The 27613-nt window shown below is 36.2% G+C and overlaps 1 protein-coding gene across 3 annotated transcripts in view; it reads right to left on the bottom strand.

Moving 5' to 3' along the window:
• Nucleotides 1-27613, bottom strand: part of CCDC60 (coiled-coil domain containing 60) — a 65581-nt gene that overhangs the window by 18481 nt on the left and 19487 nt on the right. For 2 of the 3 annotated variants that reach the window (XM_030025442.2, XM_030025440.2), the window contains exons 2-4: nucleotides 20481-20564; nucleotides 17712-17818; nucleotides 4107-4286 (exon numbers count right to left, since the gene is read on the bottom strand). In XM_030025442.2, coding sequence (XP_029881302.1) covers nucleotides 4107-4286; nucleotides 17712-17818; nucleotides 20481-20564 — 371 coding nt within the window. The remainder of the gene's footprint in view (nucleotides 1-4106; nucleotides 4287-17711; nucleotides 17819-20480; nucleotides 20565-27613) is intronic. The other variant, XM_030025441.2, reaches the window with a different exon arrangement.

Raw genomic sequence — 27613 nt, forward strand, 5'->3', positions numbered from 1 at the left:
GTTTATTGTGTTGACATCACCACACTCTCTCTTCTCCTCCTTACATTTAAAAAAAAATACTTAGGTGTATTTCTAAATTCTTAATTACTGCATTTATTAGCATTTATTAGTATTACAAATCTGATATTTATGTTTACCAGGATATATAATTATTATTTATTTCTAATATGTTTACAGTACTTTATAAATTATAAATATGGTATTATTTGCATTAATGTATTTATACTACTACTTATTATTAGCAATTAAGCATTTATGTGAAATCAAATTTTGGGGCAGACAAAATAGTGTGACTGGTTTGTTTGAGAAAAGATGCTGAGATACTGCTTACATTCCATTACACTTGTTTTCTGTTGCTATCATGCCAATGGAGTCAGTAGGATTATATACATGAGGCCAAAGTCTCAAGACGTGCCTCAAATTCTGTTCAGTTTTTCCTAAGTTAACATATTGTGTGCACAGAAAACAATAAAGATTAAGTTGAAAAGATTCACCCCAATGAAAAAAGAGCCTTGAGTGCTGGCCAAACCAATGTAACAGAAAACTGAGCTCTTTATAGGCTGTGGGCACTGTTTCTTAGCTGCCACAAGCCTGTTTGGCCATTTACACCCGTGCAAAGTGTTTATAAAATGCTACCAAGCAAGAAAAGGAAATGTTTACAGCTGTTTTTCCCAAATGTAAATAACTACCTGCACCTGGTGTTAAACAATGGAGATTCAAGCTTAAGAAGCACAGTGAGATATTGTAGCCTTCACATATTGATAGTATACAGACGATAGAAGGTCCACACAGAAAATATAACACAAACTATTGTATGCTGGATCACAAATTAGTAAAAAACTGAAATGATACTGACCATAACAAAATAGCTGAGAGGTTAACTGAGATCTAAGTGGTGGGTGAGTCTTAAAGCTTTACGCAGATTTCTTTAGCAAAGACTTCCTAGATGAATGAATGAATGATTCTGGATTAACATTTCCTTTCTAGATCTGAAGCAGTTTGGGGATGTCAGCTTACTATTGCCTACTATAAACCAGCAAATATTTGGAACAAGGGTTGAGGAGTGTGTGCCCTAAGCATTCCATTGATACAGATTTTCTAAATCAAAGCAGCAGCTGTAAATGGTACATACAACACTGGCATGGGCATCTCAGCACTATATTTAAATATAGATCAACATGTCTATTTTCTTCAGCTAATTAAGAAATGAATACACTTACATATTGTTTTGTCTAACAAAGGAGATGTCTAACAAAGGAGATGTCTAACAAAGGAGGTATCTAACAAAGATACAAGCTGAAATTTCTTACACAAAACCTCAAGAAGTGGTGGTCTTAATTCAGATAATCTTAGACAAATTTTAACTGCAAATTTGTACTTATTAGAGATGACTGGGCACATGAATTCCACAGACTTTGTTGTTCAAAACCACATGTCTGTCTTGTGCTTCCTCAAATCACACTTCCAATTTTCTCTTCTATGTAGTCCTAATGAACAACAGAATGCTAGAATAGACAGTGGGACCGTTATATACACATTAAAGTGTTTGACAGAGTCCATATTCCTACTAATGAGGGATAACTAAATTTACTTCTACTTTGTCTACTCTTATGATAAGAAGCTGTTACCAAGTTTCGAGTATTAATAGATTTTAAATAGTTGATAACACAATTAAATGCTACAACTTATGTAACAGTGGTAAAAAAGTCCCAGCAGAGGCTTAATACTTGCTCTTGTCTTACAGGGAAAAGAAAGGAAGGGGGGTGGGAAAGGCCTACATCCACCACTGGAATCTGTGCATATAAAATCATGCCAACAGTTTCAGCCACTGTGAAAGACTGAAACCAGACATCATTTGTTAAAAAGACATTTTGTGCCCCAGCAGTCTAACACTGCTTCAGAGCTTTTCTTATTCCATGAAATTCCTAATTTTTGAAGTCAGGACTGTGAAAGCTAGGTGTGAAGTCTCTACAACAGATAATGAACTGTATTTTGTACCTAGGCTTTTGCCCCATGCCCCCATTTAAACTGTTTACCACGGCAGAAAAGCATATGTATAACAACTGCAACTAACACATGCTGGCAGAGTTCCCAAATGTGTGTAAATCACATGGGACAGTTTGAATGAGTAAAGGCACACCTGTCAAAGCCACGCATTTCTTGTTTCACACGCGTTTCATTGTGTCCTCCTGTCCCACCCAACACATCCTGGAGTTGAGAAAATTCTCCATAAGACTCCCTAATTTTGACATCTGATCTAATGATTTCTCTCTTAGAAATGTTGGCAGATGTTAGAGTTCTTTCCCCTAAAATGAAGTTAAACTCTCAATTAATATTAGTTTTAAGCAACACATTGAAAATATTAAAGGATATCAGGTTTACACTAGGAACTTTTGCTAGTGTAGATTTTTAGGTTAGTTGTAAGATTTTTTTTAATAAATTTTTACAACTGGCAAAAACCCTGGTGCAGATGTAGGATTAAAGTGGCTTTGTCAGTATTCACCCACAAGCCTGGTATACTATGCACCAGTAAAAGCTTTTTTACTGCTAGAGAAGCTGTACCTAAATGCAAATAATTTTGCCTATGCAGGTATACCTTCATAAAGGAAAGAGGAATGTTAAATCTTTTTAGGTCAGCCTTGCTGAAGAAAGAAGCCTTTCCTTACAGAAGGAAATAAATGACTTCAGTAATCTGAATGGTCACAATAATAAAGGCAATGGTATTTTTCATATGTGTAATAAATTATTTGTCTGCAATAAATGTGGATTAGCTGAGTTATGGGTAGATAGAACAGTTACATATCAAAAAGAAAAATAAACATGGAGTTTACAAAAAGCTTCCAGGGATGTTCTTATGTATTCAATTTTTTTTTTTCAAATTAAATAATCTTGTTTACCTAAAATGTTCACGTGGTCTTCATTAACCTAGGATCAAAGTGCTTCATAGTGCCATTTAAATAATACAGCTGTAGGTGACTTGTTTAAGTAACAAGAAAGTTTTAGATGATGGAGACCATTAGAGGCTAAGATTCCAAAATACTTTGACTAATACCCTATACCTTTTCTCCTTCCATAACACTATCTCTCAGTAATACTCTATTCCTTTCCTACCTTTCCTAGCTATTCAGTTAGTGACCATTTAGAATGCTGGATATTAAATATTACTGTAGTAAATATGATACTTTTCTCTTCAGAATCTCTCAGCCTGTCTGTGCTACATGTTTGCTTTTTGGTCTGGGTTTCATACTAACAGGAAAGATTTTATTTCTTATTTTTTAATAATGGTTATATATTGTTGTCCCACTTTATGACTAGGGCGTAATTGCATCTCAGATGACTCTGGAGACTGAGTTTTCCAAGTTAAGAGTTAGTTCATGGAAGAAAGGTGAATGAGAAGAAGCTAGTACTTGGGAGTGACAAAAGCCACAGCAAACTGATGAGAAAAGACTGTTAGAGATGGATAAGCTTTTGATGCAATAAGGCTCCAAAGGTGTGTAACCTCTAGAAGAGCTACTCTGTCCTGCTGGGCAAGTATTTAATCACCTCACCACCTAGTGAGGGTTGACAAATGGAAGACAACTACAGTGTTATAACAGGCTTTAGAGGTGCACTGAAAAGACCAGCGTGAGCCAAAGGATTGAATACTATCTAATGATCAAACGGAGAGAAAATCTGAAAAAGGTAGTAACAGGTCTGAACTAGCGAAGAAACCCACTCTGCAAGCTAAGCCACTTCTGCTGAATGCAATTCTTTTTTATTCTTAATGCTGCGGTCCCATTGTGGGAACAAAAGCATGGCACAAACTCACCAGGCCCCCTCCTTTTCTCCTCCAAGAATCAGGTCTGAGTTGGCTATGAAACCTCTCTTGAGTTCACTAACCTTCTGCCTTCTAAACTTCCTCCTTTTTAAGCAGCACCTCAAGCATTTTTCTTCCATGCTTGCTACGCTTACAGCTGCTCGCTTACCCAGATTTTAAGCATTTTCTCTTTCTAGTTCACACAAGTAGTAATATTCTGCCTTAATACCAAGTAATGACAGAAACTGGAAACTGTTGCTTTTTAAAACCACTGCCCTCAGACCACCAAAAGCCCTCTGAATTGACTTACATGTTTATTTCTTCCTCTGACTCCTCCACATCAGAGGAATATTCGGGTGCCTGGAACTCAGTCCTCCATCTCGTGCCCTGAGCCTGCTGAGCTGCTTTCTGTCTGTTATTCCTCTCCAGTGATTCTTGGTGAAGTAGATGAAAGTATTCTCCACCTTGCTTCACAGAATTGATATGATGCCTGCAGAAAGTCGTCACAAGTTGGTCAGTGTACTGAAGACACATTATCAAATTGATTAATTTCTCTGATGCCCACCAACTTAATTTTTAACAGAGATTTCAAATTCTTCTATATTCAAGAGTTCAACATTAGTGTTTCCTTCTGCAATATACCTATTGGATGTCTTGAACTCAACACCACTTTGTCCACTACTTGATTTAAGAACTTCCTGCCTAATTCTAATTTATAGCAGCCAATTGCCCATTCGGCCCCTCACTGTCTTAACTCAGTTGTCAGCCTGACAGGCACTGCCCTAATGCTAAACTCCACTCGCTGTCAGAAGGCTGCATTGTTAGAAACAAGAAAGGTGCCAGTGAAGCCTGTGAGTGAGCTGAACAGCCAGGGTATAACTGCAAGAGAAGAAAATAAAGAAGAAACCATAATGCACTCCCTGTAGGATGACAACAGAGATTTAAAAAAAAAAAAAAAAAAAAAAAAAAAGAAAAAAAAAAAAAGAAAAGAAAAGGTGAGCTAGGGCAGTGAAAGAGATATGGCACACAACTACTTTACAGCCTTAGATTAAAATGTAAAATTAAGAATGTAGCAGCTGATCCAAGTTAGACGAGCATCCTATCCATGTATAGGACACATCCCTTTTAGTTAATGTATTGCTGACTTTTGAATGAAGTGTCATCAGGCTGTATTGATTCTTTCAAAAACAAACTAGGCTTGAAAGCTGGGCCTTATTTGTTTTACTGACAAGTAATAATTCTCTTTTCTTACCAGATAGGTATTAAAGCACCTGAAGGTCATATAGGTTGCAAATTTCAGGCACCAAATTCACCAGTTCTCGAGGGGAGCACAGTTTACCCCCTCCTTGTTTCCCTTGATGAAAAACCACTTGCACAATTTAATGGTTTGGGGATTGGGTTTTTGGTTTTGTTGACATTATTTTTTAAGTCCAGCAACTACAAATACAAGACTGAAAATATTTCCAGTTCAGCTAGATAATCCGTTTGCTAGATATTCCTGTACTAACTTTGGAAAAACTAAAAAACCCACAAAAACCCAAAAGAAAATAAGATGTCCCTGAGAAGAAATGCTGCATGCTTTAGAAAAACATAAGGATTTCAGAGTCGTTTCAGACTGGCTTAATGTTTTTCATAAGAACCTAGTATTTTGCATAACAGACTTCTCTTTGAATACTTTAAAACATTTAATGGCCTCAAATTCTTGCTTTATGTCTTTTTCCAGTAGTTTTCTCTCTCTCCTGTCTGCCAACTCTCAAGATATTTGTATGTAAAAATATTTTTTCCCCTTTGTAGTGCTTTTTCTACATTTCTGCACACACTAATGTAAGTATTCCTTCTTCAAAACCCCTGCTGTAGCTGTGTATTATAATGCCACAAATAGCGAACAATGAGGTTATTACATGAATCAAAGACAAGTGGTAGAGAAAGATACATTATAAACTAGGAAGTTCTTTTACACTAACAGCCATAACCAGTATTATTGGAGAAAGATGCATAAATGGCAAGTACAATGAGTACTTTTTTTAAAGGTTTATCTAATATAGAAGGCTTTAATATGTATATACCAAAATCAATGATCACTCTCATACACCCATAGGAATAGGAAATGTTATGCACACTTGTGAATGAATATTTTTAGTCTATGACTTCCTTGATGCCCTAGGTATTACAAAAAGTATCTCTACAGTCTCCAAGTATGGAAAAAGAAATAACATAGAATTAACAGAAATGCAGCATATAAAGCTGTAATAACTACCTGATTTATACCAAAAAAGTCCTCTCATAATTCCATAGAATAATTTCTGGGATATTTATGAATGACCCTAAAGGTTCATGGATTCTTGTCAGGAAAAAGAGTAAAATAAATCCAAACTTAAAATACAGACGTCATCAACGTACTTTTCTACACTGTAGATTTACAGTATATTGCTGGAATAGGACATCAAATATTTCTCCATTTAAACTCTGGCATCACAATACCCTGTTTATACAATAACTTAATAAATTTAGCTGGGCTGCCTATTTGACAAGTAGGTGAGAATAATTCATTAAAATGCAAATGTAATCAAGATGAAATTTGGAATACATTTATTAAAGTAATTGAGCTTCAGTCAACTGTAGTCACAACACAGATTTTCAACTGCCATTCAGACAAAAGGATTTGTCTTATTTTTCTAAGTTAATATCTTTATCAGCATGAAAATCAAAAGAGTTTCCTGAGCAGTAATAATGTACCATGGAATACTTCAAGTTCTCTCTACAGGAATATATTATAGATAAGGGTCAATGACATGTGCAAAGGAGTGACCCAGTAGTGTACTACACATACAGAAGCAAGCATATTTTTAGTGCTTGGTGTAACTACGTACTTATTAAATTACTCTTTAAATCCTTTAGGGACTCAAGGTCATCAGTTAATTGTTATACAAGGCCATTAAAGTATCGGGGAATTGGACTTTTACTGCTAAGATCTGAGATTCTTGGTGCCTTTCTTTGAGTGAGAAATGACTCATAAAAATAAAAGGAAATCATAAATTTGTCTTAATTATAATTTAGGTGCTAGAAAAACAGTAAGAAGCTATAATAACAACAATGCCAGAAACCTTTGCATCAGGGTAAAGACAAGCTAGATATTTACCAGTTGTTTTTACCTTCTGTTTAAATATACCTTATTTAAGTACATCGGGTCATCATCACTAAATTCAAAGGAATCATACTAAGGGTGTATTTGTCTCAGAAGATCAAATTTTACAGTTAACAACCTCACATCTACTTTGTAGGTAAACAAATTCAGTGGGAGATGGTTTAAAGGAATGACATGCACTCCTGAACATGTGATGCCAAATCCTTGCTCAAGTAACCTGGTATAACTCCAGCCTGAACAGAATTGCTAGAAAGATAGGCAGAAGGCTGCACACCCATGTGGCTGTCCCTGTACTAAGCAACTGTATTGGATGCAGTGGGTGGTGTTACAGGGGTCCTTCAGTCTCATTAACTCTTCCTGCTTATCTCCCTCTGTCCCATTCCCTGAGGTGCAAAGAAGTTGCAGTCTATTTATACCAGCTTGATTCTCTGTCGCTCTAAAGCTGAACATTATGTTATGATCATGGTGAACAGAAATTGTGAGCTGTAAGTAAAATAACTATGTATCTATCAAACAATTTACATACATATTTCTCTGATAATGGAAATTGTTAGCCACTGTTTCATAAAATGGCTTATTCAATTTTCTTAATGAATACAGCCTTTACACCAATAAAGCTAATGACTGAACATCTCCAGATGCTATACAGAAAGAATTTAGCCTTTTTCCAGAGGCCTATAGCCAATTGTAAATATAAATGAAACCAACATGGCATTGCTCTGAAAACCACTGAGAGCACAGGCTTTCTAAAAACCATTTCCTTTATTTTCATAAAAGCATTTCAATCTGCATCTGCAACAATTCCCTACTAGACCAGTGAAAGCTCCTCTTTGGGCACAAGGCCAGACCCTGTTGAGGGTGTTGCAAGGTGAGTATCAGCTGGGTACTGCCTAACTTGTTGCTCTAGTGACAAACTGAATATGAGCTAAGGCTTCCCAGGTGAAAAGCAAGGGCAATTTTATGCACAATGCCACTTAAAAGCATTCTGAGTAAATATTTTCGACAGCAGAAAAAGTAACACAAACAACAATCCATTTCTGTATAAAACAGGAAGCACAGGAGGCAATAACTTTGAAACTACAGTAAATACAGCTAAACTGTATTCTGAACATTACAGACTAAAACCATAGATTAAAACCCAGTATAATTCTTCTAAATGAACACTTAGCATTATTTGCAGCTATGCCATTATGAGCTCTGACCCCATCACAAATCTCAAATGAGGCTAATGAGTATTTGGATCCTGAAGAATTCAAAGAAATATCCACTGAAGGAAGTGGTGAGAGCAGCAAGCTTGCTTCATTTGGATTAAACTTGAAATCTATGCTCTTACCTAGTTTTAGGGGGCATTGTGGTACTAGAAGGTCTGTGGTTTTGAACATATAATAAAATAGAAGTTCTGGCAACCTGAAGTTATTAGGGATCCTACAATAATCTCTGCAGGAGCACAAACATTAACACCTGCATCCTCATAGATTTCAATTGATTAAATGTTACTGTCCTCACTGCTGTTTCAGTTAGGACACTTATTTTTTATCATTCCAGTCCCCCCAAATACTATGTTGTGTGTATGTGCATTAACACGTCAGACTCCATTTGAGCTGTTGCTGCATTCTAATAGCTGTAGTAATTCTTGTATGTCCCTTAACTTTCTGACAAGGTGGTGTAACACCTAAATAGCTAATAATTTTAAAACAGCAGGAAGTACCAAGATAAAAGAAAATCCATACGCACACAGTGCTCTTCTGATTTACAAAGCACACACAGAACAGTAGGAGAGCAAACTCTGCATTTCTTGTAAACTGTCAGCAGTGATACTGATTTATACCAGTGGAGAATCTGTTCCATTCTCTCAAATACTGGAGCTGCTGACCATTTCACTCAGTTCTTCAGTGCCTTACATTCAGCGTTGTAATCTATGCCAGTATGTCCCAAATTCATTTACATTAAGACTGCTTCACACCTTTCCTGAGTGATGTAAGGCAGTCTCATTGTAAATAAGAATTAGTGCATTGTTCACTTAAAGTATACTCGGTGAGTTGTTACAGGGTGCATATGCTACCCACCTTCTGAAATTACTGAAAGCCATGGAGTTAAGTTTACATGGTGGTGAGCCTGAGCTAGCAAGTCCTACTATTAAGCTCCACATTCAGGTCATATCTTGAAAGCTTAGCATGTGGACAAGAAAAAGCTTGCAACTATTCACAATTAATATGTAGATACTAATGTAAATTAATTACAAATTCTGGTTTGGTAGCGTTTACAGCCAAGTTAGAGATGCAAACATAGACACGAGGCAACGGAGAATCAGCAACACGCTGGTTACTACTCCTATTAAATGGCTGAGTAATTACACAGCAAGAACCAAATGGGTAAATATTCATACATCTACCCTTCCCAAATTCAGTGAAGGCCAGATGATAATGACATTAAAATCTACCAAATGTAGTTACTAACCCATAGAAACTCAGACATATGCGATCATTTACCATACTGAAACATTAACCATTTTGGGAAGGAACTGAAGTAGTACCATATCAACATCTGTCTTGAGTAGCTGAAGACATACAAACAATCTGGAATACCCACGTTATTTCAGATGTAGATTCCCATTTTATTCTCCTGCAGATGAGTACAATATTCTGTACTCAAATATCTGTTTAAAAAAAACCTCCAGGATCTGCATAATGGGAAAGATGCATATTATCACATGAAAATCTGACCATCAAATAAGTCATCTGTAGTTCACAGAAGGTTGTGCAACAAGAAATAAGGATCTTCAATAGTCAAAACACCACCCCACACTACTATAAAAAATGTCACCAGGTGAATGTGTTAATGCATCACTGCATATTTAAAGATGTCTCAGAGTGGTTTACAATTAACTACAAAGACATTAAAACGTAGAAGATGCTGCTTCCATTGTGAAATGAGGCAGAATGTCTACTTTGAAAATGAGGAGAGGTTGTCTAACGTTGAGAAGCACAAACATATTTGGCTACCTGGAGGTACAAAAACCAACATAGCAAAAAACTGGCTTATTTTTAGTTGGAAATGTGTTCTTCTCAACCTAGAAAGAATGGAGTGCAGCAATTTCTCTCTTAAGAAGTCCCAGAACACAAGAACATGCACACATACACCCCCCTCCACTTCTGCCATGCTGCAACCCCCATTCCTGTTGATCTTCATATAAAAGTTTTCTCTGGGGGTAGGCACATTTAGGTTTCCAGCTCTTGGTGTCTCTGGAGAAGTACATAAACAAAGGTGAGTGGGGGAATTACTTCCAAAGCAGCACAGAGAAGACAGCTTTGTATTGATAAAAAAAAATAAATCTGTGAGATTTCAAGGCTTTGCTTTAAATTCTTTTCCACGAAGCTGTGGGGAAACTATTACTAAAACTTCAAAAGAAAAAATCATCTGGAGATTTCTGGGCTTTCCATTTTCTTGCTGTAAGAATGTACAATAATAACTTTATGTTCATATTACCAGTAAAAACTCACTGCTTGTTAAGTGGAACTTCACTGAGGTCCCTGATCCTCTACCAGGAAATAATGCTGGTTCAAGATTTTCATGTGAAAGTAGAAACCACTCCCCATGATCTAGTGTCTTGCTTTACCACATAAAGGTATTTACAGAGCAATGACATTTTACTACTAAATAATGGAAAACCCATTTTAAGTGTTAGCTTTGTTCAAACATTCATTGACAATGTGTAATTTTGTATGTGGTATTAGACTGTTGTGTTTAGATAGATAGCAAAATCTAATAAGCAATGAACTATTTCCACTTACAAAATTTCAAACACACACAAACATATTTTTGCACAAAAGGAAAGGAGATTGAGACTCAAATGAACAGCCTGGAAAGGCAGAAATGTTGATGGGAATAGCAGCCTTTCCAGTGATTGATGATAATGATTCATACATCCATACACTTAGATGGTTGTCTTTGCTCATGACTGCTGTCTAATTAATGTGAGCCATCATTCAGGTAAAAGAAAATTTTTGCTTGTGGAAAAAAAAAATAATGCTGCAAACTGCCAGCAGTGACAGTGCTAGAAACACGCCAATTAAGAGTGATTTCTGCCAAGCAGCAAAAGGGCACAAAACACTAGTTTCCAAGCAACTGATGTTATGAAGTATTAAATACATTGGAAACTAATATTGGCAGATAAACATTTCACCTTCTCAGTACTGCCTCAGTCTCTTCTTTGCTTCTTAACTCTACGTTGCCTCTCCTCCCTGCTTTTACAGACTCCACTGTATCTTCCAGTAAACAGTATGCATTAAGAAATGCCAACTTATCAAAACCTCTAAACACTAACATCTTTTTCATCTGCATATATTAGAATAGGATCAGTATAGATTCACAGGTAAGGACAGACAAGGTCATAACCAAAACTCCAAAAATAACACATTTCTTGCCATTTAAAATCTTCTGGTAGTAGCTGCCATTTCAATCACAAAATTTAAATGGTTTTGTATTAAAGTCAGCTACACAGCCACTAGCAGGAAAAGAAGTAAGAGAAATGGCTCTTGGGGTAACAGTCAGTCTAACTGTTGTTGCAGGCATAAAGAATGCATTAGTAGAGGCTGGGCTTTCTGCATGCAGAGTGACTTTTAGAGATCTGCCTTCAGGAAACTTGAACCATTTTAAAGAGCCATCCAGTTTCTAATTTAAAACATAAAAAGCAGCCAGTTGAATACTGTTAAACTGCCAGCAGTTTGACATTTAGTTTTATTTAACTAGCACAGCACAGTGAAACAGATGCATGGGAGCCATTTTCTTCAAACTATGGGAAATGCAATGCAGAGGTTTAACATGCCCTTTTTGCAAGTAAAGGCTTGGACTGGCTCATGGAATGGCATGGACACTTCCCCTTTGAGCTTGCAGCTCAAAGCTGTGGACTCCTAGACACCATCAGCTGAGGATGACCACAACTTGTCATTTTTACATGGGCACCTATGCTTAGATGACTGTCACTGCACAGCTTCCAGTTTCTATCACCTTTCCTACCTCCTTTTCACACAAAGAAAGTATTTTCAGCTACTCTCATTTGAAGCAATATGCTTATTTTTAAGCACTGCTTTTTGTGGTAATGTTTAACAAGAGTATTTCCAGCACACTTGCATGGTCTTTGTGGGCTGAGTTAGTCTACAGAAGTGATTTATGGCAACCTGCTTTTATTATGGATTAACAACTACAAGCTTCCCTTGCTTTGGTAATCTCTTTTGCTGTGTAACTGTTCCTACATCTTTCTACAATTTATTAGTTATAGACACATCTACTTTCTTGGTTCTCATACAATAAGTCCTCATGCAAGCATGGATTACTTAACATTATTTCCAGATCCCATTTACAGATGTCATTGGAACAAAGCAATAAGAAAGGATCTCCCTCAGAGCTGAATGTCATTTCAAAGGGGCTGTGCTTCTAAGTTTTGCTTAGTTTTAGAAAGAATAGCAATAGCAATGAAAACATAATTCTTAGCTCAAAGCTAAAGATATTTGAATGCTCAAGGACAAAGTGTCATTTCTGCCATACTGTATTCCACCCACTGAATCTGACATTGGGAAGTACTTAGTCAAGTAAGTCAGAGCTACTTTGTGTCTACATGGGCAATCTCCACTGGAAGTAACATTCATTGATCTACAAAGGAAAAGGAATGATCATTATCTACAGATTTCCCAAATAGTTTTTCATTTTATGCTGCACAAAGATAAGCAAATTCCTTCCTAAATTTTAATCCTGTGTTTAGGTAAAATGGTATCTGAACACTGGCAGGTGTCTCCCTAAAGCAATTGGGTACAACTCATCAGTAGGGAAGAGCTGGTACAACTTTCTACTTGGCACTAGTGACTGACAGTTTTGAAAGATGAGTAGTTTGAGCAACCTCTGCGTCTGTCATCATCCTCTATCATCATGAGGACTCAAGAAAGTATAAGAGAGTATTACTGAGAGGAGGTATGAGGTCATAATTATAAGGTTTATCTTCAGTTTAATTATGCTTTTAATGTGTAAGGTAGAATATTAAAGCTTTATGAATGCAGCTAAGTCTGTTCCAGTAATGACTCTCAAAACATTTTTGAGATAATTTTAAAATAATTCATACAGCTGTGCTATGTCACTGTCATCATTAAAAAACTTCCTCACAGTTTGTTCCATTATACTCTTTCATACAAACAAGCTGCAAGATCACAGGCACTACTTCCTGTGAATATGTATCAATTATCGTCCAATTAAGACAACTGCTGGGTGTTCCTTTTCAATCAAGAGGAGGAAAAGCAGCAAAAAACAAATCCACAAAGGCCATTTGTATTCACTGACTCCCTGTAGTATGTATTAGCATGCTGCTCTGCTAGCCTGACTGCTTTAATTGAAATTAAAAGTTGCTGCCCTGGAGAAGAAAACTCCAGTTTTCTTCTTTCTTTCTTTCTTGCATTTTCCACTCTGCTTCTTTTTTCTAAAATAGCTCCTTTTCTATTGTCCGAATTTGTTACTAAGAAGTATTGCTGACATGTCCTTTGGGTACAAACCAGCAGTGCAGTCATTCTCACTTGAAATTATCTTTTCCCCCAACTTCACATCTCAATATTTGGTTAAAAAGTCTGTGGGTTTGATTTCTTTGCTCTTCTTGCTGTTCTTTTTTTCTACATGCAGATTTAGTCAAAGTAACATTGTGCAAACACTCAAGATGAATGGCTAACATTTTCATCGTTAAAAAGTCATACAATGACACTCAAAGAACTTCCAGGCTTACACAACACAAAAATTTAAAAAACAGCTAATGTGTACCTTTGATTTCCACATATTAAGTCTGTTGGATATTTTCTGCATACTAGGTCATTTGGCTACTGTGCATTTCAGAAAGTGAGTTCATATTTCAAAAAAATCTGTTTCCCTGACTTCTCAATAAAATTTCTCCGTGGCCATTACAGCCCATATCATACTTCACTTCATAAATAATATAAGATATGTGGGATTCATGATTTAATTGCCACAGTAAATAGAACAAATTATATTAGGTGTGTTACAGGATCACTATTGGGATTACAATATAAAGAATGTGTGGTATTACATGATATGACAGGCAAACTTCATTTGAGCATTTATTCAGACAACAGTGTTTTCCAGAAACTAGTATTAAAGTGACCATTGCCTACACAAGAGCAAAAAGGCACATTTCTCCTGAGTGTACTAAGCAGCTTTGACTACACCCTGACCATGCTTCTGATCTTCAAAAACAAAATGTGTGTAAATATATCATTTACTGTTCAGTAAATGTAAAAAGTAAATATACATTTATTAGTGCAGTAGCACAAGATTAAGTCTTCCCTTTCTTCATCTTCCATCTGTTTCAATTGTCATGGAAAACTTGTGGTCAGGAATATTTCCACCCAGGCATTTGAAATCACACGAAGTTAGTTTTGAATGCAACTGTGAATTAAATTTAGGGGACTAGAAGAAGATGGCAGAGTCGGAGATGCTTTAACAGGTAGGTATTTTCTTACTTATCAGCACACTTCAAACTCTGCTTGGGATATTAAAATGGAGTTTGGTTCTTTCCATCTTCTGCATCAGCAGTAAAAAGGATTCTGCAAGCCAAATTAGGTATTTAAGAACAATTGCACAACATCACTATCCTCTGCAGGTGTCATGCAGGTACAACTGATCAGGACACAACAGACAATTCTGCTGATAATGTACATAAAGGAATATAATCTCATTTGTCCCTTTAGCTGTATTAGCTTCTGGAGGTAAGAAGGGATGAAAGACTGAAATCTGGGTTTTTAATAACTCGGAGGAAAGATATGACATCAAAACACATCAGGATAAAATCTGTTCACATCATTAAAAATCTACATTTAACATAATTTTCCAGATTGCATTACCATTAAAAATTCAGTGGAAGGCAAATCTGCGTTTATCATAACGCGGTGCAGGAAACAGAAATGTTTTCAGTTAAAAGTAGGCTAGACTAAACACTTCATCTGTTATAGGCCAGAGTAATGGGCTGGATGTCTTAAGAAGTCTTTCCCTGAAGCTTCTAATTTAGTAGGCCAGTTCTGAAAATAAAAATAAAAATCAGAGAAACAGAGGCATCACTGAAGTCTAGAAGAATAAGTAAGGCATTCAGTTACCTGAGACACCCAAATTCCAATTGTAGATGTTCCAGTGATAATTAACCTTACACCCCCAACGTGACTTTCATAGTTTACCTATGGGAGTAATAATATTTATCCACCTAACACCTAGCAGTGCTGCAGAGATGAAGATGACAATGCTGGCATGTATTTGAGTGCTAGGCATCGTAAGATTTATCAAACATTCCTAAAAGCGTAAGATAGTGGTAATAAGATTAAAAATTTAAAAAATTTACATGAAAATAGCAAGAAAAAAAAATATCCCCTATATGTAAAAAAAAAAAAAATTTTGCTTTCAGTAACAAAAGCAATCCTCATTCACACTCCACCATCCATATAAATTTAAAAGCTATATATTTATGCAGTGAGTTTAGTTCAGATACATTGTCTAGTTTCCAAGCCCAATTTACAATTTACTTGACAGAGCTGCAGAGGGGTCAAGTGATTTGCACAAAGGTACATAAAAAGTTAGCTGCTCAGCCAAGAGTTAGGATCAATACCTTGACACTTCAATTATTCAAACTGTAAATTATAATGAAATGAGTGGTCCAGCTTGCTTCATCCAAATGTCTACAAATCAATTTGCTAAGATTTAAAAAAATCAAGCCTTTTAATACCCATGGTGATAGTAATTTTCATCCTGTAGAACACTTGCAAGTATTTTTTATCCTACTCATTTGAGAATAAAGAATGTAAAGCAACCAAAAGCAAGCTCCAAGCACCTGCAACTCATATATAAAGAAGTAAACTGATCTTTGGCAGGTTATCATCAAAAGAACTTTAACTTGACCTCGAGGAGACAATCCCACTGAAATTTAGCAATAAACAATGAATGCAGGCAGTCAAACATAACTAACAGTGGATTTATGGCAAAAACAAGTCATGCTTTACTAAAATGGCTTATCCAACCTTCAAAGTACACAGCATTTATTATTTTGTTTAAGGTTTATTACTATTTTCGGCCAAGTTTATCAAGTGAAAAATTCACTAAAAGTGAATTAACAAAGTGAATAATAAAAATAATTGGGGGAAGAGAAAGATAAAAGGGAAGAATGTGAAATTTAATGTTATCATGAGTAACTAGTATAAAATTTAGAAATTGCTCTGATGTAAAAATTTGAGAATATTTAAAAACACATTATTGTGAAATGTAAAGTTCTGATTCCTCTACAGTACCACATGCAAAGAAGCTACTTTTCTCTAACTTCCTTGAGTTTTATGCAGTTACAATCTCAGCCAGACAATGCAAGAGCCTAATTTGTCTTCAATATATTATGCTAATACAATATCATGTGTTCTCGACTGCCCTATTTGCTTAGATTTAACCTAATTAATAATTTTTTATATAGATGTCTGTCTTATTGCTGCTTGCTTTAGTTCAACTATTTTTATTGAGTGAACACTCTTCAAAGACTTAAAGTCTAGGAACCTTGTAAACACTTGTGTAATCTGTACCCTGCTGGGGCTGGCAGTGGTAATTTGTCAGTTTTATTTGCAGCAGGCTGTTGCTAAACCTTGCCAGATGTAAATCATCTTTTCGTACTACTGCTTGCTGTTTCAGTTGCAAATGAATCTCATTTCTTAGCTTAACACTCACATCAGGAAAGCTAGAAGGTTCCAGGAAAATTTAGAAAACCCTAGAGTCACCTACTGCAAGGCTTATTATGCAGTTTAGCAACTGTTTAAGCTAATACTGAGAAAATAGAGCGAATGGTCTCTGTAGGCAAGTTTGGAGTGCAAGCAGAATGTGTGATTGCAACAGAAAAGCATATTCAAGCCTCAATCTTGTCAACTTAAGCACCACCTGCAGTGACTGTGGTGAAACACGGGTGACAACACAGCCTAAGTACATTTAAGAGTATGAGTGCCTAAATGGGAGAGTACTCTTTGCTAAAGCTTATTACCAACAGGCCTCCCTGGTTTTTGTTTTGGTTTTTTTAAGTGAGACCATAAGAAACGCCCTGCTGGGACAGAAGTTTATTGTGTCTAGTGGCAACAGAAGATACTTTCTAGGAAAAGCATGAGCACCCAGCTACTTTCTGTGGTCAGTCCCATAAAACAACAGTTGCTGTCCAAACTCTGCTGGCTAAAAGGTATATAGGATCCCAAATCCATATCTTATTATAACAGCTCACTATCCATCAGGTAAGGGGCACAAAAATCAATCCTTCCATGTCAGCATCTTCCTGAGACTCAAGTTGGTAAATTTCAAATGAGTCCATGCAGGTGTTTCTATAATAGTGGTAGATATTTTCACTATGATTTTCTATCACGTAATATCACATTATATGTCCTAACATTGCTCATTTTTTACTACTTTATTACCAAATCTTGGCACAACACTGTGTCATGCAAAAGATTGCAAAGAAGTAACAAGCACCTTTATAAAGAACATTAAAACAATATAGTATTGATATAGACAGAGCTATCAATCATTCATACATTCATACAGCATTGAAAACATTTTGAGTCTGCATATAGCCTATAAAGGAAGAATTGTAAACTATCTTTTCTAAGCTGTTGGTACATTTGATTATTTCACCTGTGATTGAACTGCTGCCACTAAAGAACCAAAGATTCCTTTAGCATTGACTGGCCCAAATCTGTGTGCTCTGGATTCCCTTACCTTGAGTGAGCTAGAGCTTTACTAAGAGTCTTCAGCTCCTTCCCTGTGTCTCTAAATGGGGACACCCTCTTCACTGGTTCTGGTGGATCAGACTGAAAGTGATCAAATTGAAAATAAATATGACAGTATTAATTAAGAAGAACTTAGCATAGAGATGGTATGTGCAGTCTCAGGGTTCAGTTTTAATCACCAAATATTTTCTGAGATGGTCATCTTCTGGGACAGCATTGTGTCATTTCACAAGCATGTAAACAAGTCTTACATGATACTGCTGTGCATGCCCATGTGTACCTGTGTTCCAACAGCTTTTAATTCATGGGCTGACTTCAAGTTTGACAGAGATCTTTACAGGCAGTTAAGCACTCATGAGCTTTATTAAACTACGAGACAGGAAGAAGAGATTGTTCAATGGCCTAGACTTAAGTAAGGAATGACTGCTGTGGGTGCTTATGCATTAACACACTACAAAAAGCATGCATAGGAGAAAAATCTTTTAGAAGTCCCAACCCAGAAAAATTTTCAAATCAGGCTCAAAACAAGGAGAATAACATTTGTAAAAAACAAAACAATAAGAAAAGCTCCACAGACATAGCTGGTTTCAGAGCTCAGAACATAATGGTTTTATTATTTTCTTTCTCTCATTTTTTAAGAGTGTACAAACCAGGTCAGCAATTTTATGTAGGGGAATTAAAATCACCTACTTAGTATATTGTTCAAAATGCCTGCAACATTTTTTCTTCTGAGTAGCTATGGAACTGAAATACATTGGAGATGAAAGCTTATATTTGTTGTTGAACTAGGCCTGGCTTAGCAGTAGTACCCTTGGGGTTTCCAGAGAACAGCTGCATCAATTTCATAGAATTATGATTGCATGCTGTGCATATGCAGTGTTTTTGCATGTGTCAGGTAATAAAATAGGCAGCTGAGGCAGTGCTCAATGTGCAAAAAGTGCATGGCTAGATTGCTATCCATTGGGAGGCATAGTGCTGGTGTGCAGAGACTGAGGTGCAGCCCAAGGTATTCCTTGAGGCAAGTTCTGTGCATTTCATAAGTATCCTAAGGTGTCCAGAAAAATAAATTCCTGGTAAAGGAAATAAAGAAGATCCTTTATTATGCACCTGGGAAAGTATACAATAGGATATTGCAGATCTCAGTTGGATCTGTAGAAAAAATGCTTGCCTACTCAAGAGAGGCTGCAACTCTTACTTCAAATCATTATGCATATCTGAGTGTACCGTTCTTGGTTGCTGAAACAATTGGTACTCTGTATGAACAACAGCTTCTATGATAAGATTGAGCTGCATACTTCACTCTTTCTTAGTACATTTTTAACTTTAAGAGAACATTCTGGAAAGTGCAAACAAAAGAAAAGTCTTTTTAATGAGATGTGTAGATAAAAATAGTAATTGTAAACGAGAACTGAAAAGAGAAAAAAACAATAAATGAAGGTGGTTGGTGGAATGTTTCTGGTATTCAAGCCAGAGTGCTTCTGCCAGTAAAACAGCTGGCAAGGCTGCACCTTTCAACAGGACTTCCACAGCACATCTTACTTTTCAACTTTGTTAGCTTCCAACAAATCTGACTGATTTGAGTTAGATAAAAAAGGAAATCAAATATTGTGTTATGATAGGTGAGATGTTACTGGATGCTAAAGTCAGGCTAACACTTGTGCTTTCTTTCTTAAAGAAAAACTAAAAAAATTTAAAAAAATCATTAGTGTTAGTTGTCAGTTTTCATATAATTGCAAATGTAGCATCCTTTCTCTTTTGTTTACATTTTATTTTTCTCTTTTAAAAAAAAGTTATGATCTAATCAGCTGCCTGGCATTCAGTTTTGTTCTAAAGAGAAAGGAGATGGATCAGGTTTTAAATAAGCTAACAAAGACAACATGATGAAAAAGTAAATGTTTTTGCTGGATTGTCAAATAAAATTCAGGTACATTGTTGAATGCATACAGAGAAATTAAAATGTGTTTTAATTCCAACATTTTATTCATATTTACAAGGCCTGAATTGCTTTGGGATAGATAGGCCTGTCATGCAACAATGCAGAGTTAGTGTAATTTGTGGCTAAGTACACATCAAAATAGAGCATACGCTCGGGTGGTCTTGGATGAATTAGAACAGACTCACCACAGTAACTGTTCTGTGCTGACCAAAACCTGTCATTTAAGTAAAATTATGCCCAAGCCTTTCAGTATTTAAAATTGTACGTTAAGGTCACACCAGGCAAAGGCTGAAAAACCAGGTATAGGCTAGATCTTCAACAATTGTTAATTTGTGCAGCTCTACATAACACCCAAAGGAACAGCTCTTTCAGCTTCAGGTTTTTGAGATCTAAGCATGTGCAATATTGACCTATGTACTCTAGTAAAAATATGAATTTTTGAAATAAAAAGTCATTTTGGATGTATTAGCCATTTCTGTGCTAAATTGTAATATAGTTTAAAGGTCAGTCTTCTAGAATTGACACATGGAATAACTAACACAGCTAAACTGAATTTTCAGAACACTATTTTTACCAAATTACAATAGAACCCTACATCTCACTCCATCATCAGTGATTTTTTTCTGATAGCTTCAGGAAGAGTTTTATTAGATAAAACCTATGAAATGTTCATCAGTCAGCAGAAGGCTGGTTCCTTAGGTATAGTAATCCTTTAAACCTTGAATTCAGCAAACAGACATCTATATGAATAACTAAAACATTATGTTTGTCTGTTGCCTTCTTTAACTCCATCTTGAATCAAAGCTTCACCAGTAGTCTCACCTCTGGATTGAAAGAGCACTTGTTAGTAGTAACCTCAGCCACTTCTTTGGGTGGTTTTTCCTGCACATCTTTTTTCACTGGTTCCTAAGAAATGAACAAAAACATGTAACCATATTTGAAATACTGCCAGTTACCCATACGGTAGCAGGTCATAGTTTTCACAACTGAGGGGTGCAAATAAATTTTTCTACAGAGATGCAAACTAAAGCAAAAATAATGGCTAGTCAATTGTAGAATAACTTAAAATATCAGTAAGTAACTTTGGTGCACAAATAGATTCTCATATGAAGTACCAGCTGACAAGCTACTGTGCAAAATGAATACATACTTTCTAAATTACTATGCTTAAATGCTCCGAAAATGTAACTTTTCTCTTGGAAGACTGTTATATAGACTACTGTGCCTAACATAAAAAGAAAATCCAATTTCCAAAACCAGGAATAGAAAATTACTTACCTGTAATTGCTCTTCCCTGAAGATACACACTGTGATAGACCAATATTCTTGGGTCTGTGCTTTCACCCACAAGGAAGGCACAGACTCATAAAAAGCCCTGAAGCCAAACACAAGCACACTTTTAGAACTCCTTCAACCATCAGTTTATTCAAGTGGAAGGAAGACATATTCCCTCCTATTAAAAAAAATTGTATAGGTAGATTAATAAAAGACTTTAGATCACTCAGCAGTGTATGGTGCTCAGGCTAAAAGGATATGAAAACACTAATTCCTTTCTGCACTGGTTTTAGATCAAAGAGCTAATTTACTGATTCCAAGCAAAGCAAAGCTGGAGGCCCTAGCAAGTTGCATCCATATAGTCAGGGTAGAGCCAATGTACAAAAAAGACTGCACAGCAGACTCAAAGCTGCGGCTGAAATACTTGCTATGCTGTATAGCTTTTGCACAGCAGAGCAAAGCCTGGAAATATTCAAGTATTTAAAAAAAAAATAATTAAGAGCAGAGCATTTTGCTCATTGGAATCTTGACTTGAGAAGGCACAAAATTCTTTCTGAATTTATGTTCCTATGTAACATTTCAGCAGAACAAAGGTTCAAAGCGTAAGGAACGGTATTTTCACTCACTGGAGAACTGAAGATACTAATGTTCTAATATAATGACAGAGGCATCCCAGAAACAAGTAGAAAACTTGGGGGTGTGGTGGGAGGGTGGGAGGTGGGTGTGTGGGGAGCAAACCCAAACCCAAAATGGTACTAAGAGCACAGTAGCTGTAATGGAAAGATTTTCTGCAGCCAGAGTGTAAGGATGAACTAATGAAGTGTCAAAGTCTGAAGGCTCCACTATTTCATGCAATTGGGGCACATTTGACCAAGATTGGTCAGCAGCAGAGACAGGTGGCAAATTGACACTGCTCAGGAGCACAAGTCTTATAGAGGGCTACCAACGAACCTCAGAGTCCGCCTCAGTGATTGTGAAAAACTCATTCATGCGCTGAACAAGAGAGGAATCATTTTACAGCCTGAGTCAGCACCCATACTTCACCTGTAGGAAATGCTAATCAGAGATTACTGGGGATGAGTATGCATTCGGTATGGAGAATCTGTTACACTGAACTTTAGGGAAAATAAAAATTAAGTATTTGTCATTACATAAATCTAATCATCAATATTTGGTTTATTTTTTTCCAGAGATCAAAGTGTATTTATTTTAACTATTTGTAGTAAGAAGCAGATTCTGAATACTAAATATCTTTGTCTGTGAAAACAGGCTTTCAGAAGTAGACTGGATTTTAGAAATGAGTTGCCAAACAAAACCCTTTTTAAAAAAAAAAAAAAAAAACAAACCCAGAAAATAATTTCCAGCATAAGAAGTCTGAAATATTTGTAACTACATTCCTATATATTCATGAACACAAATGATCTATCCAGAACATAAATAATGCTAAAAGACAAATAATTATTTATTTCCTCTGATTTACCCTTCTAAATTTCAGGGTACTCTTAAAGGTAGAAAGGTGCCAGATGGACAGAAGAGAAGACTTTGTAGGTGAAACATTTTCAGAGAAGCTGGCTCAGAAGCAGTTTGGTTTTAAATTTGGAAAAGTTTTCATATTTGGGGCAATATTTAACTTGTATCAGGGCACATGTTTTTTTGAGAGTACAATGAAAAATCCAAGAAATTCTAAGTATTTGGACATCCTTGAATCCTCTTTCTCCTTTTCTGTTACTATTTCCATATGGCTATCTTCTCTGCATTGCATGTCTTTTTGTAATCTGTAATGCTAACTACCACACCATCAACCCATAGCACAAGCAGCAACAAAACCCCAAACTGTAAACTTGTGTCAGTTTTCTCATCATCTCTGCTCTGGGAATGGCATGCAGCAGACTGATGCTGGTGGAACTTTTTTTTTTTTTTTTTTTTTTTTTAAATTGCACACATAATCTTTATTTAAAGAGAAAGCTAGAAGAAATTTGATTTGGACTTGAAGCAGAAGCATTTTACACTCCAGGAACTGCAGAATTTCCAGTCTGCTTTGCTCCTGACACTTTTTTTTTTTCCAGAAGCAGCAAAATGGTGACAACAGCCAAGTGCCACTGCTTTTACAGCTGGCAATACCTTGAGTGACATGATTAAAACCAATTAGAGTCTCTCAGAATAACTTACTACTCAAGGGAAGAAAGAGTGGTGGAATGTAGCCCTAAGGTTTCAATGGCTTGAAAGCGCCAGTACACTGACCACCAGTATAGGGTCTGGAGCCATTTAGGTATATTCAAGTGTCTAATGCCACAGAGCACTGAAGAAAAGTTTTCTCAGGTGCAACATTTCCCTGCATCCTACCTCTGGCCAGCCAGCTCTGCCAGTTCATGAGGAAAGGAAAAAGAGCTGTGAACCTACCTAACCTTTGCACAGTTGTTCAGGGAGGGAGGTATCACAAACACCACCCCTTCCACTCAGGCACTGATAATGTGATTCAATCAGACTTATCATAGAAACAGAAGGGAATAGCTTCCTTTTCTACAACATTATCTTTCATTACAATGTCAAGTATTGAAAAGGTGCAATCTGCGCTTAAAACAGTAACAGTACATAATTATAGAACAGTAGAACTCAATTTGCAGTGCAGATATAAAAAAGATGAAAGAAGACAATACTGCTGTGTCTAATTTGTTAAACTCAACAATATATCATCATGACAATCTGAGTTTAGGTGGGTTTGTTTTTTTTTTTTTTTAGTGTTTCCAACTTATGAAGATTTTCATCATAGTTCATCTAATTTGCTTTTAAGCCATCAAAAGGCCTGTTTCAGTGATCATTTCCTGCTTTCATTATAGTGAAGTAACAAAATCTCATACAACTCCATATGTAAGAAACAATAATTTAAAAACAAACAAACAAAAGAAAATTATGAAGTAATATATGAAACATCATCTTAAAGTGAGATTACATGAGGAAATGACCCAAGAGTTTTCCATGAAAATTATTACGGTCATTTTTCTTGAGACCACATCCAGCAGCTCTAGGTAAATGAACTACAGCCATACTGCGGTAGGTGGAGCTCGATGCCACCTGATTGTCTATAGCAGACCTGGAGGCAATCCCTTTCAGTGCTACTACCACAGGTGGCTAATGGCACACAGGAAGCCCTGGCATTCCTGCTTACTGCCTTAGACAGCTCCTCTTTGTGTGTCCTCTTCATCTTATAGAAAGAAAATTGAAGGCTCTTCAAGTATTTTTGGATTAACGAATTCTTCTGAGCAGCTTGTTTCAGTAGAAAACCACCTCCTGCAGACTCTAGATTTTAACCTAACAATTCCCAAATACTTCCACTTACTCTTCTAAATAATTCTGGAGATTAAAAATTGTTCAACTCTCACAAATCCTTCCTTTTATTAAACATTCCCTCCATTTCACACACCTGTCATCTTTGCAGATGTCATTCTGTAAGTCTTGAGAATTTCCAGCTTTCTTATCCAAACCTTTTTGTGGAAATAGCCTGAGTTGGTGGTGTACCTGCCAGCTATAGATGGAGAATTGAGGAACAATAAGCATACTTTTAGGTTGTACATTTTCAATATTTTTTTTTGTTTGTTTAAGCTGGTGGAAGAACCTTGTTTCCTTCGCAATTCCTTAAGTTTTTTCATTCTGGGTAACTCATTAAGTTTATATGTTGTTGTCAAAAATAGCAGATTGACACACCTATTGCACTCTTCTTTCTTCTAATATATCACTTGAATAGGACCATTATGATTATTACATTTGCAAACTGTGAATGTGTTTTGATGAAAATAAATCAGCACAGCCTCATCACAAGCCAACATTTAGTCATCCAAATGCAAGATCGACCTGGTGAAATATAATTTTTAATTTTACAAAAATGTTTAGAAAGCTTTTGGGAAGCACTACATATAGAGATGACTATTTCTGTTCTGCAAGTGGGATTCTAAATGTTGAATTTTAAAGGTAATATTCTAGCCAAGCACTCAGGATTATTTTTTTTCCCCCTGTGTCTTCTTTTAATGCTGCTGCTCAATACTGACCCTTTCTGCCCTTTCACTAGAATGTGGGAACATGGAACATACATCCGGACCAAAAGAGAATTTTCAATTAAACACAAGAAGCTCCAAGGCAAAGGACTTCACTAAGAATATATTGCAGAAAATTAAGATTTCTTTAAGAGTAATGCTATTTTAGTGCTTCAGCTTGAAAAAAAAAAAAAAAGCCACAACTAAATCTGCAGATATAAATATATATCAGCATCAAAGACAAGATACCTGATTTGTTAAGGTTGTGCTGTACCATATCAATAATGCAAAGCACTTTGCAGTTGAAAATCTCTGTTGCCAAGGAGAGCACTTGATAGGAGCTACTGCAGCAGCTTCCATTCCTTGGTCTCTGGTCAGAAATGGTCCCAATATCAACGGAAAGGGGCATTCATTCCACTCTTTTACCATCGGTAGTTTTAATGAGCAAGGGAGTTCCAGTCCTGTTAGGTCTTCTACACTCCAATGAACACATTACTGTCAATAAAGACATATCAGGAAAATGGAAGGAGACAGCTGAAAAGTGAGAGAGAGGTTGTCTGCTAGTGAAGGCATGAGAATGAAATTCGGAATAAGTAGATTTAATTTCACCTCTGTCAGAAATTTCCCCTGATATGCTAAATAAAACATTTAACACCTCATCCCAGCTAGCAGAACTTTTTTTTTTTTTTTAACACTACAACAAATTTTAGTACAAACTCCACAGCTCATTGTGCCTCTACTCCCCATGTCTGAAATGGGAAAAAAATAACACTTCTCTTTCACTAACATCTGTGAAGTATTCAGATATTATAGTGATGGAACGCCTATGTACAGAAAAACTGTAATTTTCACAACAAACCAAGCTCAAATAGCTTGGTATTGTTTATTTCATCAATTTCCCTCCTTTTCTTGTATTCCTTGGGGAAATCCTCTTTTTATTTTCTTGTCTCCAAAGAACACTTACCTAATTCTGATAACTTTGGTAAGTTTTGTAAAATAATTGGATCAAATTAATCTCAGTTGTAATACCATTGTTATCAGTGCATTTACCCCACCGTTAGTTTTAACCCCTTAAGCAACTACATTATTTGAGCTGCCATCTTTATCGTCTCCATGAACTCTTTTCATTAAGATGATCTGAAAATTTTGAAATGTGCCATTGGAAGTCAATGTAAATAAGCAAGCAAAAAAAATATTATCACTTCTGTGTGACATCTCTCTATACTGCTTGTATTTCTGTCTTCTGTTTCTCTCATTTACATGGTCTCTGGGCAACATGCCAGTAATTTAGGTACATGCAACACTCCCAAAGCCTTTTATTCACATTTTTGGTTGCATACTGGCAATGATAATATTACTCAACTTTAGCTAATGTTTTCTAGATATTTCCCCCTACTGAAGTCAGAATTACAAATGTCCTTGCTAAATCTTCTTCCAGAAGACCAAGTGTCCCAAAGGCATTTTGGATTGCCAAAAATCCATTCTACTACAAATGAATGTAATCTGTGTTAAACTGAAAAAAGAAAATCCTTTTGCACCACAGTAGTGCTCACTTCCTTCTTGCATTTAGCAGAGTTTAAAATAGATTACAAGAGTACTGAAAAGAACCCTTTAGGCACAAAGGACACTCAGAAAGCAGAAACATCTATAAACACCTCTAAAAAATTAGTTTCTTACTTCTGCTAGTCTAACACAGGATTTCTTATTGAAATGCTATGCTAAAAACATGAAAGTTCATGAACCAAGGCAGGAGTACCTAATAAAATTATCAGATCAATATCTGCTACAGCACAGACTCTCTATTCAATCCAAAAGTAACAAGGAAAAAAAGAACATGCTATTCTGTTTTATTTCATAGTGAGAACAAAGTTAATTTGAGAAGGAGTTGGGGGAAGACACAGCTGGAGAGCAGAGTTACCAGCCTCAGGAAATTCAAGGAAATGTAATTGAGAACAAATTATCTCTTTAATTACTTTTGACCAAATCAATAAAAACCATGGAATAAAAAGCATGATGACTGCCACCTGGTAGAGGACAAAGGACACCAGAGTTGAAAATTACCACAAAACCAGAACACAGCCACGTTAAGAACAATAAAAGCACTTCTCTTACAGAAGAAAAAAAAAAAAAAAAAAAAAAAAGAGAGGGTGAAGGATATTAGTTCAATAAACAAGCAGTGCATGCAGGAGTTAATTGTTGGTTTTGGCCACTGCTCACTGTTCTCAGCTGTAAAGATTGTTAACTCTTTACTATGTTGTTTGAATTTCAAGTTGTCCCATCATTACTTAGGGATCAGAAAAAAAATACCCCAAACGCCAAGACATCCTGTTTCCTTCTGAACTTCCATAATTTCTCCCATGCTGACTTTTATTTACTAAACACCAATGTAGGAATTATTTATTATTTAAGGCACAGCACTTATTCTTGTCAGTGTGTTAATAAAACAGAGCAAGATCTTACCTCTCCTTTGGCTTCATTCCCAGATATGAGTAGTAATACTCACATCTGGAGGTCACAAATGTGTAGCTAAGCTCTGAGTGTGATGGATGGGACAGTCTTCTGGTTCGGCAGAGATGGAGGGACTACAGGGGCTACAACAGCATCCAGTAGCAGTGAAGACTCCAAAGCCTATCTATCTATAATACTTACATG

The sequence above is a fragment of the Aquila chrysaetos genome, chromosome 9 (genome assembly GCF_900496995.4).
Source record: "Aquila chrysaetos chrysaetos chromosome 9, bAquChr1.4, whole genome shotgun sequence".
In the NCBI taxonomy this organism is placed as follows: Eukaryota; Metazoa; Chordata; class Aves; order Accipitriformes; family Accipitridae; genus Aquila; species Aquila chrysaetos.